Genomic DNA, 22,441 nt, shown 5'->3' with positions numbered 1-22,441 from the left:
GATGGAATGTTCTGAAATCTGCAAAGAGCCACAAACTTCCTTCCACCCAGCATCACCCTAATTCTTCTGATAAAAATGGCACCTAAATTATGTGGGAAGGGCTAGTGCCTGTGACAGGAAATGTCCCAAAATGCAAGATGGGTAGGTCACATTTTTCCACTCAAAAATTACCCTTTTTTTTTTGCAAGAGCTGTGGAATTTGGGCCCTAGCTCAGACGGCACTTAGGGAAACCTAGCAATCCTGTACTTTTTTTAGCACTAGACACATTGGGGAAACCAGGTTGAGATGCCTTGTGTGGCTCTCACCAGGATGTTTTACCCAGAATCTCTTGCACACCTCAAACTTTGACTGGAAAACACATATTCCTCACATTTCAGTGATGGAAAGTCCTGGAATCTGCGGGGATCCACAAACTTCCTTCCACTCAAAAATACAATGTGGAGACGTAAACATTTCCTGTCACAATTGGCAATGGAGATAGCAGTATATTTTTGGCTGGGGATCGACGGCCACCGAGGGAACATACCAAACCAAGACATTTCTGAAAACTAGACACTCAGGGGAATCCAAGGTGGTATGCCTCACGTGGATACCACAAAACTTTCTTACCCATAATTCTCTGCAAACCTCAAACTTTACCTAAATTGCACATTCCTCCTACATGTCTGTGACGTACACTTCTGGAATCAGCAGGAATCCACAAAATATCTACCACCCAGCATTCTCCCACTTGTTCCGATAAAAATCCTACCTCACCTTTGGTACTGGGCCTACTGCACATGACAGGCATGTATCAAACCAATGTTAATGGGAGTCTCGTGGACTGACTGTCATTGACCCTGGTTTGACTTGTGCCTGTTGAGGGCATCGAGAAAAGTTCAACAAGTGACGTAGCATTTTTATGATTTGCCTATCAGGTTAACAACCAGGAAAAACACATACATTTTTGTTTAGATCTATAAAGCCATTACTTTACCCAGCAGTGTAAAGTAAAGTACAAAATATAACATATATAAAATACCGTTTTAGGTGCTACAAAAAGCACAAATACAGAATGCTAGAAGTGGGTGAGCCAACAAATTAATAGGGAGAGTTTTGCCAGAGCCAAGGATCTGCGTGGTCTGTAATAGTTTGTGCATGAGGCAATCCCTGTCCTAAAAATAGTTGACATCAGAAACGTGCAGCAAATATGTGTGAGTTGCTTTAATATGCAGAAGCATTTTGGTTTTGGTTTTTTGTACAGCACATACTCTGAACTCACATATTGATAAGTGCTCTCATATGTGATAACATAGAAAAAGGAGGCACTGTAAAATAAAATAGTTGCCTAGGATCACACATTGTGTTCAAGCAGGGATGTCAGGATTAGTCCCAGGTTATCTGGTTTCACATTATGCAATTCACCTACTAGATGGCTATTTCTTTCCCTCCTTTTTAATATTTATGATTTATGCTTTGTTTTTAATTCATGTTCCAATATGGTAGCGCATAGGTAGTAGGCAGAAGCCGAATTAAGGCTCAGCTTGTTTTGGGTTTGAGTATGCACGAGGCCTATTGATCAAGCCTAAAATGTCTCAACCACCTCTACAGGGTGCTAGCAAAATAAAATAAAATAGAAAAGAATGGGGTTGTTCTTTTGGCCTACATTTGATAACTTTGGGTTACGTTGGATAAATGCTTGAGTTGAATTTTTACTCAAACATTTGTTTGATCAAGAATCATACTTTTTTGCAACATAAGTTTATTGAGTGTTTCACAAAATAACATCAACACATTACAGTACTGACTGTCATATCAGGCACATTACATGCATAGAAGAAAAATATATATCAATCAGTTGTTGCCATATCGAAGCAGTATACAATGCCAGCTATTAAGCCGCTTCAGGGTTGCAACGAATTCTAGCCACCCCACCATAAAGTCCAACAGATACCCAAAACAAATTACCCACTTACTCCAATCCCAAACTGAATAATTTGCATAGATGTGTTATTACAATGCCGTGGGTCAACGGCATATGTAGTTCAAGCAGTACTTAAGAAGAGAACAGCTCCACCTGTCCACTGAGCTCCTTTTCCAATTTTTCAATACTTGGCCCTCTGGTAGGATCAGAGTCAGATTAATAAATCTGGTTGTGACCCTAAATCTGGCGGGTTGTGGGTGTAAACACAGCAAACATGCCATCAGGTACCGTGAAATTTTCTGGCCGGTAACATTGTTAATGAAGTTGATAACCTGTGTCAAATACTTTGAGAAGGAAGTGCAATCCCATACTATTCTGCCCCCTCTTCCTCACACATGAGACATGTTATATGGGCAGTGCTGTAGAATTTATTAATTTAACCAGCATACGGTACACTCTATTGAGGAGGTAAATGTTTATTAACTCAAATCTAGCATTTCTAGCGACCTTGGGTACCTGCTCCAAACATTTTGACCAGAACATATCAGCAATCGCCCCTCCAGTATCTGCGGCCCATTTATCCTGAAGTCCTGTTAGTGGGGAAATAATAGCAGTTCAAAGTGCTTGATATAAGCCTGTGATTGTCTTATGAGTGCCTGTGGTGGAGCAGATAGTATGACAACCCTGGGGTCTGAGTGGTTTGTTCTTTCTGGATCCCCAGTCGTTTATGATTGTTGATACAGTGGCTCTGTACATTAAAAATTGACCAGCTGTCAGATTGAAGTCTGCCTGCAGTTCTTCAAAAGGTGACAGTTCCCCTGCTTGGGAAAAATCTGTCAATGCCAAATGCCTCCCACTCTACAAGACCTCTTCAGTTCATTGTGTGCAGTAGCACCAACAGGTGTCATATCAGTATTTCAGGAGAGTTCGTTCCCCTGTAAGCAACTCAGCCAGTAGTGTTTAGCAACTGCCAGTGTTCTATGTCACCTTAATTTAGTGTGCTTAAGGTTCAGCAGCAGTTGGAGTAACCCCTGATATGTAGGGAGTGATGCATCAGTTATCGCCGCATTTGTTTTACGTATACCCTTTCTTTTTACCATAGCAGCTGATCTGCCAGATAATACATATCGAAGTCTGGGGCACTGAAGATTGGATAGTGCCACCCTGCCCCCATATCAAGTCAATTAGCAGAGTATCAATTTCCTGGGATGTACGCCTAGTAATGATAAGCAGCAGGGCTGAGAAGTAATAGAGCAACCTTGGTAGGACCACTGTTTTAGCAATAGGAATTACTCATGCCACCAACAGTGGCAGAATCTTCCAAAAGTACATTCCAGACCACATTGCTTCACTGCTGCTCCAACATTACCCTAAAGTAGATCATGATTGTTTTAGTATATCTCCACCCCCAAATATTTCAGACTTGTGGGTTTTCGCATCGGTCTCTGTGGCACCTGAGTCTGTTCCTGTATTGCAACAACAGGAAACAGACTTGTTTTTTGCCAATTAATATGCAGCCCAACAACTCTCTGAAGGGATACAACAGCCCAATAGCCCTTGCTGACTCTGACTTCACATCCTTTAAAAAACGCAGCATATCATGTGCATATATGGCAATATGGTGGTTCATTTACTGCACTACTAGGCCTTCATAATGAACCCTTGACCATGCACTACAAACCAAAAGCTCTGCACTAGAGCAAAAAGCAGTGATGACAGAGGGCATCCCAGCCATTGTCCACGTCCCACTGTATAGGTCTCTGAGGTCAGGCCACCTGTCTTGACATGGGCAGTGGGGCTCGAGTCCTGGAGTTTAGTCGAATGCACAAATCTCCCCCCCCCCCACCACCAGTTTCATTCTCTTCATCACCCTGTAAAGGTACTGCCGGTTCCGGTTGTTAAAGGCGTTTTCTATATCCACTGGTTTGCTGCTATCAAAGGTATCATCAACCAGAATATTTAGATGCTGCTGTATATTGTTGGCTATGGTGCGGGCTGAAATAACGCCTGCCTATCCTGATGTATCAATCACGACATGGAGTGCAGATAGCCAAGTTCCTTCACTGCTTTTGGTTCTAACAGTAATTGTTGTAGTACACGTGTCCCTGGTTTCTCCCTCTCCACAGTCCTAAGCATCTCTTAATGGGCTTCAACATCCTTCCCCACAGTTTGATTCACCCCCACTGTTTCAGCTATGCATTGCCCCTGAATTGCTGTTTGGAAACATCCCACTCCAACTGTGCTGTAGTGTCAGTATTCTCATTTTCAGCAAAATAATTCCTTATACTCTCCTAGATAGCATGTTGAAAGACCTAGTCCTCAAGAGTTTTGACCTTTAATCTCAAGTGAGGAATGCCAGAACATTCTGTTACAGATGCAAACGATACAGGATAGAATTGTGATCCGATATCATTCTAGACAAATACTCAACATTCTGAATTGTTCTATGAACATTCGGCATGCAACGAAATGTATCTAGGTGAACATGAAACTCATGCATTCCCAAAAAGAAGGTATAGGCTCTATTGGGTGAGAACACCGCCATGATTCTACGACCTGCACTGTGTAAATTTAAATTCTGGTCGCATTACTGGGGAGTCATGCAGAGGTGGGGGGATCTATTTAGCACAGGGTCTGCAACACTATTAAATGCCCTTTGAATTCTTATTTACTGTGGCATATAGGGTGCAATGACTCTTGACAATCTGTCTAAAAAAACAACTTGGTCTGTAATAGGGGCATTAACGTTAACTATGATTATGCCTCTCTCACCCAGGCTCCAGTAATCACCCCATATCTTCCAGCTGTGTCCACTACTCCCATCACTTGAAATGGAACCCCTGGTTTTACCCAGATAAGGACCCCTCTCGCAAATGTGGAATAATTGGTGTGAATGATGCGCTGCTGCAGGCTTCATATTTTAAGTGTCAGAACTGCTGCTAAGCTTATTTTGCACACATGAAATTTTAAAACTCGCTTACTTTTAACCTTTTTAAACTTACTGTCTTTGTCTGTACAAATTAACTCCTGCCTCTGTTTGGCTGTCGACTTTCCCGACTGCCTCTGTTCTCTTCCTGTGGTGCCCGTCCGTGTGAGCGGGCCCACCGCGTTTCTGGGGTTAGCGCTCTAGCACTAATTGAAGGTGGGCTGTAAAAACCACTCTGGAGCGAACTGGCAGCAGGCGCACCAGTGGCGCGCTAAAGGGAAGCCCGTCGGCTGTCCCGGAAGCGCCCGCCGCTGGAAGCGCTGCCTGTGGATCTGTAAGTATTACTGCTCGACAGACTTTCACCATAGATAGGCTTGGGAATTGCACAATGATGTAAGCTGCTGCACCCCCTGTCCCCTTACAGTATATCTAAGGGAACGCTCTGCTCCCACTGCGGTTGGGCGCTAATCTTATCCTTTGAACCTACTGGTAACCCCCTGACTCAAGCTTCTCCTTTGCTCTCTAACTTAAACAGGACTGAAGGTAAATTGCTTGGCCTGTTCCTTAAGACCAGATCTATGCATAAGCACGTCCTCAATATATTTGAATTGCTGGAAGATGTCAGCTCGGATTTCCTATTTCTAACGGAGACATGGCTATGTGACTCATCTAATCCTACAGTTGCTTCAGCCATTCCTAAGGGCTACCAAGTGGTCAGGAAAGACCGCCCTAGTGGCAGGGATTGAGGCATAGCCATCATTTTTAAGAGCATCTATTCCTGCGTGCATCTCCACTCGGAAGATGTTGCAGGAGATGAAACCTTAGGTTTCCATCTGGTAATATCTCCCCATCAATCCATGGCCGGTTTACCTCCCTAAGCGCCTTGAGACCCTCTGGGTATGTAGTGCGCTATATAAATTCTTTGACTTGACTTGACTTGACTTGTGTATAGATCACCGGGTCCCGCTGGGCTGTTCAGTAAAGCTATTAGTAATGCCGTTGCCCCCATTGTGCTTAAACACAAACACTGCCTAATATTAGGGGACTTTAATGTCCACATGGATAAAATCAACAATCCTGGTGCTACTAGCTTAGCGGAGGCGCTGAATATATTTAACCTGGATCCTTGTTTCCTGACTCTGACTCACGAAAAGGGCCATACTCTTGACCAGGTCTTTTCCACATGGGACCTAAATGTATCTCCCATCGGCCACTGGTGTGGTCTGACCATTTTCTTTTAGAGTTTAGAGTCCATCGTGAAACCGCACCCTCTAATATTCAGAGTAAGCCCTGTATGGGCAGTTTTAGACCCTACCATTGTATTACATCAGAAGCAGTGATGGTGGCCCTTGACTCCCATCCACTCGTTTTGAGCGGTAATGTGGAAGACAATGTTACTGCCCTGGTCAACTGCCTTCTGCTTTGGGCAGCAGAGCTCGCCCCCCCCCTCTTCTCGTCCTGCCTTGACCTCTCGAGTCTCTGCTCTTTGGTTTACACCTGCTCTTAAAGAAGGCAGGAGGACCTGCAAAAGACTCGAGAGTGTGTGGCGTAAAAACTTTGAGAGCAGGGAGAAAACTGTGTATAAACAAGCACTTAAACTGCACCACAAACTTATCCTCAAAAAGAAAAAATGCTTTTTCTCATCAAGAATAGAAGCTTGCGGGAATACAAATAAAGAGATTTTTAAAATAGTAAAGGAATGTGCATCTCCTAATGCTGTGACTAGGTCTTTCTCCCCCTCAACACTATGGTTGGATCAGATGGCCCTATTTTTTACTGACACAATTAGAAAGATCCAGGACACTTTCCTGAGCTCCCATGAGGCTAATATTCAGGATAACTTTCCCTCCCATCCTGACCCTCCGATGAGCTGCCCTCTCATCACGGAATTCCTCCTCTTTCATTGGCAACCTCATTGGGCAGTTTGAAGAACCTGAAATAAGGTGCTCCTTCTGACCTTCACCCTGCGTCTACTTTGACATCAATAGCTCCCTCCTTTAATCCCTATGTGAACCAGATTTTAAATACCTCCCTGCAGCAGGGGCTCGTTCCTGGCAAGTGGAAGGAAGCACACATTCTTCCCCTTCTGAAAAACTCCAATATGGATCCAGAGCTTCCCGTTAACTATAGACCCATTTCCCTTTCTTTTCCAAAGTACTGGAAAAATATGTTCACTCAGTCCCTTTTGCCTTTCTTGAGACTAGCAACATTTTGCATCAGAGCCAATCTGGGTTCCGTACCAATTTTAGCCCCGAAACAGCACTTTTGGAAATTTCGGAAATCATTAAGGACGTCTTGGATAAAGGTGGCAAGGCTATGCTGAAATTGTTTTATCTTTCAGCAGCTTTTAACACCGTCCCTCACAACCGACTCCTCAAGAGACTCCAGGAGGTCGGCTTTAGAGGGACGGTTCTCAAATGGTTTGCCTCTTTTCTGTCAGGGCACCAACAAACTGTGTGGACCCCTCTTTTTTTCTAAGTATGGGCGAATTTTGTGGATCTGCGGTCCACGAATTTGCGCAAAATCACAAACAAATCCGTGAATTTGCGGATTTTCCCGCAAAATATCAGATTTTTTTGCGATTTGCACCATACTTAACTGGATTACTTTCTACTGGCTAATCAGTAAGTGCTACCTCGTTCGGTAAGTGTATAGTGCTTTTCCTACACTGCAGCTGTGTAAAGGGCCAGATGATTTGTCCCCAGTGACCATGTGTGCCTGTAACTTTGCCACCACGCCAAAAGGCACGGGTCCCTTGAGTGAGCTGCCCATTATAGTTGGGAAAGGGCAGGAAAAACATTTGATACTGCTAGTGTGTGGTGCGAGGATTCTATGCGTGTGCACATGCCTCTTGTGTAAAGGGTCAGACAGCGAGCAGGGCAGCAGGTGAGGAGAAAGCAGCCTCCTGACCACAGGAACTACAAGGGGATCGCGCTCGAGAAACTCATGGATGCAAAGACCTCCCTCTAGTATTACAGCTAATTTTCGACGGCAGATATGGGGTTAAAGCACACTTGCTCAGCCTTTAATGTTTTGGGCTGATTAAAAACGTTACTGAATTTGAACTTCAACTCGGGCACCAGCTATATCTGTAAGTGCTTCCTGATAAGGTTTAATTTTTGTGACAGGAGCCTCGTGCCAGAATGAATCCTGCCCTGCATAGTTATCCACGAAGATGCCACCGTTTTGTGCAATACCTCTACTCAACTGGAGTACTGGCTACTCAGTAAGTGCTACCTCGTTGTGTAAATGTATCGTGCTTTTCCTACACTGCAGCTGCGTAAAGGGCCAGAAGATTTGTCTCCACTGACCATGTGTGCCTGTAACGTTGCCACCGCGCCAAAAGGTGCCGAGGTCCCTTGAGTGAGCTGTCCATCATAGTTGGGAAAGGGCGGGAAAAACGTTTGATACTGCTAGTGTGTGGTGCGGGGCTTCTATGCGTGTGCACATGCCTCTTGTGTAAAGGGTCAGAGAACCAGCAGGGCAGCCGGTGAGGAGAAAGCAGCCTCCTGGCCACAGGAACTACAAGGGGATCGCGCTTGAGAAACTCATGGATGGAAAGACCTCCCTCGAGTATTACAGCTAATTTATGATGGCAGGGATGGGGTTAAAGCACATTTGCCCAGCCTCGACGTGCTCAATCATGTTTTGGCTGATTAAAACGCTACTGAATTTCAGCTTCAACTCGGGCACCTGTTACTTATCTGTAAGTGCTTCCTGTTCAGGTTTAATTTTTGGGACAGGAGCCTCGTGCCATACTTGTAACTATTCTCTGACCCTGCTTCGAGGGTCAGAGCAGGGTCAGAGAATAGTTGCTAGTAGGCAAGGAGGCGCCGCTCAGGAAGCACTTACAGGGTTACAGCAGGTGCCCAAGTTGAAGTTAATTTCTTTGTAACCATTTTGTAAATGGTTACAAAGAAATTAGCTTCAACTTGGGCACCTGCTGTAACCCTGTAAGTGCTTCCTGGAAACAATTTATCCCGCTCGCGGATTCGCTGATTTTTCCACAATTTTCATGAGATTCGCGGATCGCGAAATTGCGGAAAATCCACAAATTCCGCAAGCGGAACACATTTTCGGCCCATGCTTACTTTTTTCCACCCTTATCCCCCCTTTGGAGGTGGGTGTACCTCAGGGCTCAGTGCTCAGTCCAACTTTATTCAATCTGTACATGTCCCTACTGGCTAGTCTTGTTGAGTCGCATGGAATCAAAATAGTGTCGTATGCCGACGACACCCAACTCCTGTTTACAAGCAACAAGATTTCGGAGTTTAAGGGGTACGCTATTAAAGCCTGCTTGTCGGCGGTGTTCTCCTGGCTCCAGCTGAATGAACTTAAATGTAATTCCGATAAGTCGGAGATCATTTTCTTTGGTTACCCATCTAACAACTTATGGCAGAACTGGTGGCCACAGGATATGCACCCTCCTGCTAACCCAGTATTGTCTGTAAAAATCTTGGTGTAAAACTTGATGACTCTGAGTATGAAGCCACAGGTTCAGACTGCGGCTGGCCAGTGCTTTGGTTTTCTGAAAGTGCTCAAACAATTTCTTCCATTACCTTCAATCCCTTACAGGAAAACAGTGGTCCAGGCCTTGATTGGCTCTAGGCGGGACTACGTAAACATTCTTTATCTGGACCTTCCAGAGTATCTGCTTACCCGCCTTCAAGTAATGCAAAATGTGGCGGCCAGAGCTATTCTTTCTCTTGGCCCCATGACCGGATGTCTGCTCATTTGAATTCTCTACATTGGCTTCTGATCCGTAAGCGAATACAGTTTAAGGCCCTGGTGCCGGCTTTTAAGGCCTTACATGGGTACAGTGCCCCTTACTTGAGGACGAGAGTGCAATTTTATCATCCACAACGCTCTCGTTGCTCTGCCTCATTGGCGCTAGTCTGTACTCCGATTGTGAAATACTCTCGAATAGGAGCCAGCTCCTTCTGGCTGAAAGTTTCAAAGCTATAGAATGATTTGCCACTTGCTATGAGACTTCTCCCGGATTTGCTTCCTTTCAGAAAATCCCTAAAAACATGGCTGCTTCAGCAATAGCGTAACACTTTGGGCTCTGCACCCTTATTTTTCCTGTCTAGTTCAGTCACACTCACCTAGCGCTGGGACATTCAGTAGAGTAGCTGTGCGCTTTATAAAACCCCGGTTAACATAACATAACATAACATAACATTTATGACTTCCCCATCTTTGCTAGACCTTCAGTGTTAGTCAAGTGGGCTTCTTGCAGTACGGCGTTATTGACTCCCCTTCTCTTGGGGTAGCTGCAAAATGTATACCATTTAGATATATTATTCAACCCCCTGACATTCCATGACATGATCTAATATCTCATTGAGTTTGCCATTCACTATATATTGTTAAACAAATCATGAACCGGGCAGAGGTGCCCTCTCCGATCCCCCATTTTTCTCTGCCCATGGCAAAACCAGAAAACAGCAAAACATGCAACTTTCCTACGAAAGTCCCCCTACCGAACACCAGCACCCGAGAATAGTAAGGCCAACATCCCCCATCCATGCTAGTAATACAACAATAGGCATATGTGTAGTAGCACACGACTAACAAAAGTAGGGGTGGAGCCACGATCAGCAGGCCTTTGGCATCATAACTCACCACCCGGCTTACCACCTCATGGTCATGTTAAGCTAAAGCAAATGGTATTGTGCTATTCAGTGCCTTGCCCTGTCGCTCCTTCAACACAGCAATGGTGCCTATTAGTGTTTAAAGCCGTTCGTCTACTATCTGAGGTTTAGTTTGAGGTAGAGCTGAATCAGACTCTAACGTGGAGATCAACGCCCTCTCCGAGTCTGTGTCATGTGCATCATCATCCTCTTGCGATTTAGTTGGGATAGTACCCCAGTCTTGTCTAGTACCTTTACAATTCTCCTTTTTTGTGGCAGTCTCTGTCTTGTTGAAGTTTGGGACGTTTTTTTTCTACAGCTGTTGCTTGATCCACTCTCATACCGTGCACGGATTAACAAAGAATTGCACTCCATCTCCCGTGAACAACCTGAGTCTGGCGAGAAAGAGCAGTGCATATTGGATTCCCATAAGGGGGAGACATTTTCTTAGCCTTGATGAATGATGCTCATTGTTTTTGCACCTCTCTGATAAAGTCTGGGAATAACATTACTTTGATGTTGCCCAGCAGAAATTCCTTCTTCACCCTTTACTATCGTATGATGTGGTCACGATCCCTATAGTACAACAGTTTGGCCACCACAGGGTGGCAGGGTGCTCCCAGAGGAGGGGTCTCGCCGGTACTCCGTGGGCCTGTTCCAAGGCAAAGAAAGGGGAAAGGCCTTCAGGTGTGATCTCAGAATTAATCCAACTCTCCAAGAAAGCTATCATATTGGTTGCATCAGCTCATTTCTGCAGGCCTATTACCTGGACATTGTTTCTCCTGGCTCCATTTTTGGCATTCTCCACATGATAATCCAAGTCCTTGACCCTTCTCTCTAGGGCCAATATTTGACCCTTTAAGGACTCTACTTCAGGGAGAGGTCTCGTAATTACGTTCATTAGTTTTAAGTCTCTAAGCCAACCTGTGTTGCTCATCAATCTGGGAGTTCTGTTCGATTCCTCTCTCTCTTTTAAACCCCATGTACTTAAGGTGGCTGGGACATGCTTTGGCTCAATTAAAACCTTTAAAAAATTCTTTGACCTTATCGCCCTCTCAGTCAGGAAAACCGTTGCGGTGGAGCTGCTACTTTTGCGCCTAGACTATTGTAACAGACTCCTGGCAGGTGGCAACAAATCAACCCAGAAGAGGCTACAGGTAGTGAAGCATGCAGCAGCTCGATTGGTCTTGAAACTTCCTTGTAGGGCCTCCGCCTCAGCAGCTCTGAAATCGCTTCACTGACTCCCACTACATAAGAGAATTTTATTCGAACTCCTTGTTACCACCTTTAGAGCTGCCCGCCGACTGGGTCCAGTATATCTTTCAGCAAGATTCACACCATATACTACAACGAGGCTACCTAGATCTTCGTCAGCAAACCTCCTCAACCCACCTGCTTTTAAACTTAAAACGCGGGGAGGCAAATCTGCAGCCCTCTTGGGTGCAAAGGCTTGGAATTTCATGCCAAACAAATTGAGATCTATAGAACAGAAATGCAGTTTAGGAAGACCCTAAAGACCTGCATCTTTGGAGCATCAGATGAATTCTGTCAGGCCCTCATCTAGGTCCCTATGCTTCACTGCTAAGCTTGTCTATATCTGTATAGCACCAGGAGGCTCCTTCCGGAGTGACAGTATGCGCTCTATAAATACCACATTACATTACATTACATCATGCAGTATCCCTATGTTTACCACTACAACGTCCATTTTAAATTCCAGTGCTTCTCTTGTCTCTTTGCTCACCTTAACACTTGTGTGCAATGTAGCCCTTGGAGGATCTCTTGCAGCACCAGAGGAGCCATGTTCTCTAGCCTCCATATCACTGCCTGTGGGCGTTGCAGTATGGTGGGGGTATTGTTGTAGAACTGAGGTCATAGCACAAAGGCCGTTTGCAGCCACTCCTCAGGCTTATTCTTCTTCTCCACAGAGATCTCCACCATATGGCTATGTATATCACTTATTTAGTGCCACTCCACTATGAGAAAGCCCTGTACACCAGTGCATGAGGGGTGGTACAGGGATCTCTGGCCATCCATCTGAGGGGCAAATTAAAAACAATCCTGCCCCTCTGTCACACTCTCCCTCCAAACACCATATCCTCAAGTCCAGGCACTAGTCTCCAGTCTAGCCATACCAAGGGCTCCTCAGCACCCAGCCTGATGCCACACCTCCAAGGTCACTGTTGGCTGTGCACCACAGTGCAAGGAAAAGGCGACCACCCCAAGGGGCTTCCCTAGCCTAGCTGTGCACCGCTCCCTGCTTAGCCGCACAATGATTCAACAGTATGCAACCCCCACTTCTGGGTTCCTAGTTTCATTTAACAATACAGCTGACTCAGCTCTGCTCGCTGCCCCGCTCCACCAAAATCTTTCTACTTCTTCCATGCCTGTCCTAACTGCCTCACAGTAAGCCTCAGACTGGTAACATACCACACCAAAAGGACACATACATCCACATCCCACTGCCGGAGTTATTAAGCTAGGCCTAGTAGTCTCTATGGTCTCCCTCCAGCTACGCTCCTGCAGCCCACAACAGTTACAGCGTGATCACCACCATCATGATTCAGCGCTTCTTTTTCTACGGCCCTCGCCGAAGCCGGTTACAGGGTGTACTTAGGACCTAGTAGGCTAGCTTGTCTACCCCCGAGGTAATGACAGGCAGACATCACTATGCAAACCCCTAATCAGGCGAGGTAGGCCAATATTCAGACAGGATGTTGCCAGATGGCCATGTTCTGCCGTGAGCCCCACAACACACGTCTCACTTCATTGGTGTCAGGCCATGCCCCTCTGATCAAAAACAGTACTTAATATGAAGTGATACAAAAAAATAAGAAAATCAAAATGTCCAAACAGCAATATGATGGAGTGTCTGACCACGCATTTCAAAACAAAATTATTGTTTAAAAAAATTGGCATTGTATTGGGTATCTTCTAAATAGACATTTAACATTGCTCATATTTCGTGGATAAGCACCTTGAATTGATCATTCAAAGTCATTTCTATTTACCATAAGTGTAGTATTGGTTTAGGGAGACTTTCAAGGCCACAGTGAGTGATTAATTGAGAAAGTAATTGTGGTAGTGAATAGGTGCCGGAGGTTTCTTTCATTCCAACAGCCATAGGTGAGGGATTCTCTCATTAACAAGTTTAAACCCTTCAAACCTACATTATGCAATAAATGGTTAAAGGTTCATGCTTTTAATCACATAATTTTAAACAGCAGGTGTCCATATGCATTGTCAGTAAAGATAATATGCATTGTCAGTAAAGAGTACAAGTAAACCTATCAGGTTGTTGAATTGTCTGTAGCTTGTTTCATAAGAAATGCATTAAATTCAATATCGCCTATTCCAGAAATATGACATTCGAATGTGTCATGTGCATGTCTTTTGAAAGAACATAAATTGGCACATCTCTAGTTGTTTTTTTAGAATTCTGTGCTAAAGAAACAGTGGGGGACTGGGCTCAGACGGCTTATTCTTTTGGAACAGTATGTTTCAATGTGTATGTCAGACTTCTTTTTGAGGCTAGTCAAAAAATGTAATTTGTCAATTTACAGAATAGGTGAACTTATTTGAGCTTTCTAGACCACTACCTATAGTTTCCATGAAGCAATTATGTATTCTCTCAGAGACAGCGCATCAAATCTCCGCAGCTAGCGCTAAAGAGAGAGAGGTTTCAGCATTTTTCAGAGGGTGAAATCACAGTTCAAATTACCACAGTTTCTAAAATGAGTGTGGTACCACCAATGCATCATTGAATTACATGATCTTTAAAGTCCCTTTTCTATACTCCTGTATTAGGAGCCTCACAAATACCCCTGTAGCTGCGAGAGAAAAAGTAGCAGAGCTGAAACATGGCAATATTTAAAATTCATGGAACCTGCAATTTACATTGTATCACAAACAATATATACAAGCTTACTAGTCGTTATTGAATTTTCCCCAAATTTCCAGTGTCTGCGTTACAATAGCATATTTTCCCAAGAGGGTGGCACGCCTTCATACTTATCACCTTGGGTATAAAGGGCCTAAGGCGAAGTGACTTCACCCTAGCCTATAAGTACCTAGGAATTCGCTTTCTCTAGAATGTTATTGCCTTGAGACACTTCGGGGTGAGTAGCGCGCTATACAAATGTCATGATTGATTGATTGATTGATTGCTTAATTACAATGGCATTTCATTGGTAGGATCAATCATTGTTAAAAAGAGAGGTAGATCTCATAAAATGCAAATGCGACTTATCATGCACATTTGTGTTCATTTAGATGTTGTTTGTTTGTTGACCTGCACACAGCAGTATGTGTGGTATCACCTTTCAGGTCCAATGCTACAGTACTTTTAATGATTCATAAATGGGAAGTTTGGGCCACGTATACGTAGTTTTCAATTAGCAATTTCCTAACAGCAAATTTTTGCAATTCGCAAGTAGGAAATCGCAAACACCTATTTATTAAAGTGTTGTTGACACATTTAACAATTGCTAATGGGGTCGCAATAGGCCTACTTAATTAATATTCATGAGGCGACCCATTGGGAATCGCTAAAAACAGAGGGGTGGTGGCCAGCTGGGGACAGCAGACCACCAAGTTTGCGTTTGTTTTTAAATGAAGCAGCTTTTTTTTCTACGTCAGTGTTTTCTTTAAAGGAAAACGGAATGCGGTTAAAAAAAAAAGCAACAAGTTAAACTTTTTTTTTTAAGAGTAGGCAGTGGTCCGTGGTACCACTGCCTGCTCTTAAAAAATGTGTTCTCATACGTTCACAAAAGGGAAGAGTTCCTGGCGTGACCCCTTTCTGTCTGTGACTGGGTTACCACCAAGCTGAATTTGGTGGTAAAAAGCTAATGTTTCGCGACCGCATTTCAGTTGCAAAATATTCATCCATACCAGTGCGAGTCGCTATAAGGAGGGAAAGCCCTTAACACGCCCTTTCCTAATGCTGAATCGCTAACGTACATAGAAAACGGCTTTTTACCTTTGCAAAGGGCCCGATTCTGTGAATCAGCCCATGTGCAGCTTACCTGAATAACTCTACTCTTCTATCAGGGCAGATCAACATCGCACTCTAAACAGACAATCAAAAAGTGGCATTATTGTAAATTGAGCTATATATCCTTTTACATGCTTTAAACTTACATTTGTTTCTTGCATGTGTTGCAAAGGGCCTGACTGAGAAAAAGCTAAGTAGCTTTGGCCCTTTGTGACTTGAATGCATTTTATCAAGCGTATATCTCTACTTTTCTATAAGGGCAGATCAGCATCACACTCTAAACAGACAATGATAAAGTGACATTATTGTAAATCAAGCTATGTATCCGTTTATGTGCTTTTAACTTACATTTGTTTCTTTTAATTAACCTGGGCCTGTATCATACATTTTGCCCTGGGGGCGCAACAAGCATGTGCGCCCGGTTTGCGTGCCCACCGGGCACAATGGTATTTATTACAGAAGGGCCCACAGACACTTGTGCGACCCCCTTCTGTTATACTGATAGAGCTGGCACACATATTGCGCCAGTGCTATCATGAAAAAGTATTCCCTCATTTGCAAATGAGGAAATCACTTTGCCTCTGCACCTGCTCTGTATTACCAACGTGGGCGCAGAGGTAAACATGCCTTTAAGAGGCATGCTGAAAGGGCTCTACAAAAAGGTGGTGGACTTTCACTGCTCCTCCTAAAGTCAGCCCTCATGGGAGGAAAAATGGGGTCCGATGGACATCCCCTTTAAAAGTGCAGGCGAGTTGCCACCTGCACAGGAAAACACGTAGCAGCTTTTAAACAGCTGCTCCGGATTTCACTTGAATGCGCTGCTCCTTGTGCAACGCAAGTTTGCAGCTACCCTGGGGGGTAGCAGATTCATTCTAATACAGTGCACTTTCCTTGTTTGTGCAGGGCGCACCTTTTGAAATGTGCGAGGTGGCGCAGGGGCGGCTCAAGGCTCATGGAGGCCCTGGGCAGGGAGCGTAGGTAGGGGGCCCCGGAAGAGGGGATCTGAGCGGCGCGGAGGCCAGTGAAGAGGGGGGGTCAGGGTGTTTGGAAGTGGAACAGAGCCGGAGGCCGCCAAATACCTGCCAGGGGCCGCCACGCAAATATGTATCCATCCTCAAAGGATTATTATATTAAGGATATATATTGGTGTGGTGGCCCCTGGGGTTTGGTGGCCCTGTGCAGGTGCACAGCTTGCACATGCTTAAAGCTGGCCCTGGGTGGCGCAAACAAGGGCAGCACACCCTATTCGTAATATGGCCCCAGATAACCGGGTTAGAACTCATAACACAATATTAAGAAGCCGTACCTGAAGATGTCTGTTCTTCAGTTGTTCATAGCCCACTTAATGTCTGATAATATTTCAACTGCAAAACTGGTGATGAGAGATTCATTTTCTGACGGTTCCCTTGTGATTTATAGCCCTACAGTAGTCCCACTGCATCGAGAAAATCGATTATTGATTTCACACATACGGCTTTCTTGTTATTGTTTTTCCCCGCTCATTTTCCCGAAATCCTTGTTGTGTTTTTTGCAGGTGTCAGCAACCCAGGCCAAGCTGCAGTATCTGCGAATCTTGAACGAGGTTCCAACGTTTGCGGGAGTCCTGTTTACCACCGTGGGAATGGTAATTGTTGCATCCTGTAGTGAGTAGCCCCACCCAGAATCTGTAGCTCCCTCACAGCCGAGAGCTCACTTTGCTGCTTTCATTGTCAGCCCTGGCAGCCGAGCACTGAACACTTCACACTTCACTTCACCTATTCACCTTTCAGAAGCAAACTCTCGGCTATTGCTCGTCCATATTTATTATTGGCAAGCTCCATGTTCTTCTCCGCCATCTTTAGCAGCTGCTTTGTGGGGTTGTTTTTGTTTCCATAACCATCACTTCGTTTATGCATTTACAAATATTGCCGTAAATGAAGAGTGATGAGTCAATGTTTATTATTGGCAAGCTCCATGTTCTTCTCCGCCATCTTTACCAGTTGCCTTGTGGGATTGTCTTCGTTTTCATAACCACCACTTAGTTTATGTATTTCTAATGTTACCATAAATGTGTAAATGGAGAGTGATAAAATAAGTGTTTATGTGTAAACGAAGAGCGCAATGGGTTTTTTTATGTCGTGAATTTTGCAGTTTGATCATTCTAAAATCTGGTCAGGCGTTTTGGTTTTATAATTTCTGTTGCATTATTGATTAGATTGATTTGCCCTGGTACTTCGTAACAGAAAGAGAGGAAAGATGGCATTTTATTTAAAAAGAAAAAAGAAAAAAAGGCCAATGTCATTCTAACTTAAAAAAAAACCCAGAAGGAATCATGGGGACATGCTAGTATGCAACACTATAAGACAAAAAGACAATATAGGTACATTTATTGGACACAATCAATGGCGGACCATTTATGGCAATATAGGTGGACAATTGTTTGATCTCAGCTGTCCATATTTACACTGGAGTTCGTGTTTTGAACTCTTTTCCGGGTAATTATATAGAAGCTTTCTTGCTAACTACATCAGTCACATGCCCATGAACATATATACGATTTCAGCGTAAGACCAACTGTAACAAAAGGAGTCCACCCAGTTCCTGCTCCATGCCAGCCTTGCTGAACACCAGTGTTCAGTATGCTCTGGCTGCAGAAAGTCCCACTTGGTTATCACAGAGATGAAACAAACATTACATTCTTGCACAAAACATTGTTACTATTCTTAATTCAGAAACCAACCACCTTGACTAAAGAAACACCACTCAGGCTTACCATGCAGGGATGCAAGGAAATATTGAAAAGGTCTTAACATAATCTTTTGGCTTCACTTTTTCAAATGTACACTCATCTCAGGGAACGAGGTAGAGGAGAAACAAAATCAGGCATGTTCTAGGGATCTAGAAAGACATATTGAGAAAGAAAAATGATTCTTCATTATAGCCACCATCGCCCACATTTTACCTGTTCCAACAGAGGTCAATTGGTTACACAAATGAAACTAAAATAAGTTTATGTTTTCATTCTTTAAAGACATGATAATAGAAGGCACTCAAGGTTTGCAGTGGTTTGCGTCAACTAGAGGTTTTAATATTGATGCTTAGCCCAGGGGTTTAAAATGTACCCAGTAGTTGTGACTAACAGAGCCAGGGAGGTATAAATACCACTCAGTTACTTCCTGGACTGCTGAAGCTTGAATGCTTCTTCATATGAGCTGACCATAAGGGGATTTTATACAATTTGTTTCTGCTCCACATTTAGGTTTACATATAAGTGAGGAACATCTCCAGTGACAGCGTAGTCTAGTAGATGGGTCTGAGTGGAATGTGTCCTTTGTCAGAAAATCACAACACATATGTACCGTTTTCTAGCCTACTTATTTTCGTTCTGCACAGAAGGTGATCTCCTTGTGCTTTTCATACCAATCATATATAATGATTGAGCTATTTCCAGAATTGAGTTAGTTTTAATATACACCATTTGCGTTTGACCTCGGCTTTTATTTTAAGATCCACATGACAATGCAGTCTCTGGGCTTGCCAGGTAGTGTAATATAGAATGGGTTTGTCAAATCCACTTTACGTTGCGTAGCAATCAAAGAGCCTGGGTGACAAAGTGAACAAAGTGAGACTTTCTGAACCTCCTTCATACCACGCCACCTTTCAGGGGAAGGGCAACAGAACGCCTTTAAAAATAGGCACAACGTAAAACGTACAATCTGATAAATGCCTTGTGTTCATAAGATGAAGGTAAACAGATGATCTGACTTTTGCAGTATTTGTTGAACAGAACTAAATCTTTTTTTTCTTTTGTTGGGGTATTTTACTCTTAGGACGAGAAAAAGCCCGCTACAAGCTTATTGGTAGGTCCGCGTCATGGAATCAGCCACGTGATTGACTTAAAAAATAATCTTACAACAGTACTCTCGGAGTTCAGCCAAGTGAACAAAATCCAACTGTTCAGAGAAAATCAGGGAGTGGCTCGTGTTGAGACCAACATTCTGGATGCCAAGGTTAGTGTGAAGTTTTGTTTCTGTTATTACTCGTTGAGTCTGGAGAAACCATTGAAGCTTGTGGTACAGTGAGTAAACAATGCATGTCACATGTGCAATGTGTTGCTTCCCCTGAAAAATCGAAGTCACAATACCGATAACACTAAATATCAACAATGTCTTTAAATTGAGGTAAGTATTATTAATGGTAGGCATATCATTTTTCTACTTCATACAATATTATTAATGTTTTAAATAACTCAAATTAAAATTTTGTATATTAATATTGATTTTAAGGGATTTTAATGTATTATTTATATGAACTTCTTATATTGATTCTTTGAATTTTAAATGTGTATATATATTTTAAATATATAAACACAATTGTATTATTTATTTGTCAGGTATGTTGCGTGTTGCATAGGTTTTGGGTGGGTACTGTAAAAACGTTTTTTAATTCGTTTATTAGGTATTTCACATTTTTTACGTTGAATTTGTTAAATTATTCACTGTTTATTTTTTTTATTATTATTTTCAGGTTCTGGTAGGTAAAAGATTTAAAATGTTATTAACAAAAAAAATGAAGTTATAGTTTTATCATTTTTAAATATAATTATCATATTTATATTTCAGGGTTTGTCGCTTTATTGGGATTTGAGTGAGTGGGGTATTAAATTTTTAACTGTGTGTTGTATTCAAATTTTTACATTTGGTTTTTGTAATTTTAGTATAAGTATATTTATTGGTGACTTTTAATAATTCATTTTTAGGGTGCTGGGATGGGTGTTGCACTGGGTTACGAATTTGTTTTTAATGTGCAGGTGTGAGTGTTGCACAGGATTACTGATTCATTTTCAGGGAGCTGGGACGGGTGATGTGCTGGGTTACTGATTAGGTTTTAGGGCAACTAGATGAGTGTTTTAGGGCACCGTTGGAGTGTTGTACTGGGTTACTGGCTCGTTTCAGAAGTACAATGATGGGCGTTTCATTGGGTTACTGATTCGTTTTTGGAGTACCGGTGTGGGTTTTGCCCAGGCTCACTGATTAGTTTCTAGGGCACACAATGGATGTTTCACTGGGTTAGTCACTAGTATTTAGGTTCCTGATATCGGTTTTGCACCAGGTTACTAATTTTTTTTCAGGGCATTGGGGTGGGTATTGCACCCAACAAATTGTGTTGGCTGAGGCTGTAAATGTTCTAATTTGTGTGTAATTAAAGATTTTGGATGAAAAATAAAGAAGATACAATAATCTTTGCATTAGTTACATTGGACGTTTTTCTTGTTTTAGTTGCGCTTCTCTATATGTAACTTTATGTTGACCTGCTTTGCAGTAGTATCAAATAGCGACTGATACTGAATGGTGTGTGCACTAAATCTACTGTTAGGGAATACTGTGGAAGGTGTGATTTGTTCTAATTGGTTGCAGCTAGAAGGTGTTTGCAAGAGAATTGTGTTATTATGGAGTTTTTGGGTGTAGGGATGGGTGGAGGGTAGTGCTAGCAAGGAACTTGTATGACTTAGGGACGACTATTGTTTTAGGAATCAGGTGTTTCTGTGGAGGGATAATTCTTCCAATGTCTGTCTCTGTTTACAGACAATAATAAGAATATAAATATATATATATATATATCCAAGAATGTGCAAAACCAACTATCATTAGATCCAAATACAAACAGACACCGAATAAAAACCAGTAAAACCAGGAATCTAGTAAAACCAGTAAAATCCGATTAAAGTGAGGCTAAAATCCAATAAATAATCAGTTCATTACACATAAATAAATACATACATCTAGAAACTCATCAAAATATATTTCATAATAGTTAAGCAGCAACAGGAATCAAATTTATTTTAGGTTTACAGAAAATTGTACAAATCTTCTCCTGTATTCAAATCTTTCGGCATTTTGGTGTCCAACCGTAAGATGTACTGACTCTCTAATTGACACAGTTTTTTCTCTCTGTTACCACCCCTAATTGATTTAGGGACTGCATCAATAACAAAATAGATGAGGTCTTTAAGATTGTTCTGATGCACCAACTTGAAATGACGTGCGACTGGATATGTGGAATCTGAATCGCTTTTTGGTGCTGCAAAATACGGTTGAATACTGGAAGTTTAGTACTACCTATGTACTGTAGGTGGCAAGTACATTCCAAAACATAGGCTGCATGGTCAGTTTTACATGTATATAGACCTTTTATTTTATATGGGGTAGGGGAAAAAGCATCTAAAAATTCACTCTTGTTTACCCCAAACCTGCACTCCCTACATGTACTACACTTCTCACTAGGGCATCCCTCATAGAGGGTGCCCTTCTGAAAGTGATGGCCGGCAAAGTTTCAAGTTCTGGGGCTAAAGAGATATCGGTTTTCAGAATGGGCCAATTTTTATTAATGATCTTTCTGACCTGCTTTTCCTGACAACTGTAAGTAGTGATGAGCCTAACCACCGCTTTCTTACTGCCTTCGTTATGTGGTGTATATGTTACGGGTGCCTCATCACTATTTAACTGTAGATGTGCAGTTATTTGATCCTGTACTTTAGAAAGTGCTGTCTGTAAATCTTTCATCCTGTAACCACGTGCCTTGAATCTATGCACTGACTCTGCTAGGTATACATCAAGGTCAATTTTGTTACTGCATATCCTTTTAATCCTTAAAAACTCCCCATAGGGGATGCTTTTAATCAGGTGTCTTGGATGGTTACTGCTGGCATGTAGTATGGAATTGCCAGTTGTGGCCATTCTATGTAACTTTGTATTGATGATGTTGGACTCTACATAAATTTCCACATCTAAAAATTCCACTCTTAAATGACTGATATTGGCAGTGAATTGCAGATTTAAAGTGTTTTCATTAATGTCATCCACAAATTTCTGTGCCGACTCCTTTGTGCCTCGCCATATCACGCACACATCATTCATAAACCTCCACCATTTGATGCGTTGTTTGAAAATGTGTCATGTGAGTGGACTCGAGGGCATGCTTCTCCCACCAGCCAACATGTAAACAT

The 22,441-nt window shown here is 42.7% G+C and overlaps 1 protein-coding gene across 1 annotated transcript in view; it reads left to right on the top strand.

The window, feature by feature from the left end:
- FRMPD3 (FERM and PDZ domain containing 3) overlaps window positions 1–22,441 on the top strand; it is a 786,479-nt gene that overhangs the window by 537,076 nt on the left and 226,962 nt on the right. Inside the window, exons 10-11 of the mRNA XM_086964646.1 lie at window positions 16,991–17,080; window positions 19,266–19,445. Of these exons, the coding sequence (XP_086820772.1) occupies window positions 16,991–17,080; window positions 19,266–19,445 (270 nt within the window). The remainder of the gene's footprint in view (window positions 1–16,990; window positions 17,081–19,265; window positions 19,446–22,441) is intronic.

This window comes from Lissotriton vulgaris, chromosome 4_1 (genome assembly GCF_964263255.1).
Source record: "Lissotriton vulgaris chromosome 4_1, aLisVul1.2, whole genome shotgun sequence".
Taxonomy (NCBI): domain Eukaryota; kingdom Metazoa; phylum Chordata; class Amphibia; order Caudata; family Salamandridae; genus Lissotriton; species Lissotriton vulgaris.
The sequence above is the reverse complement of the archived record's forward strand: the minus strand, read 5'-3'. Positions and strand labels throughout refer to the sequence as shown.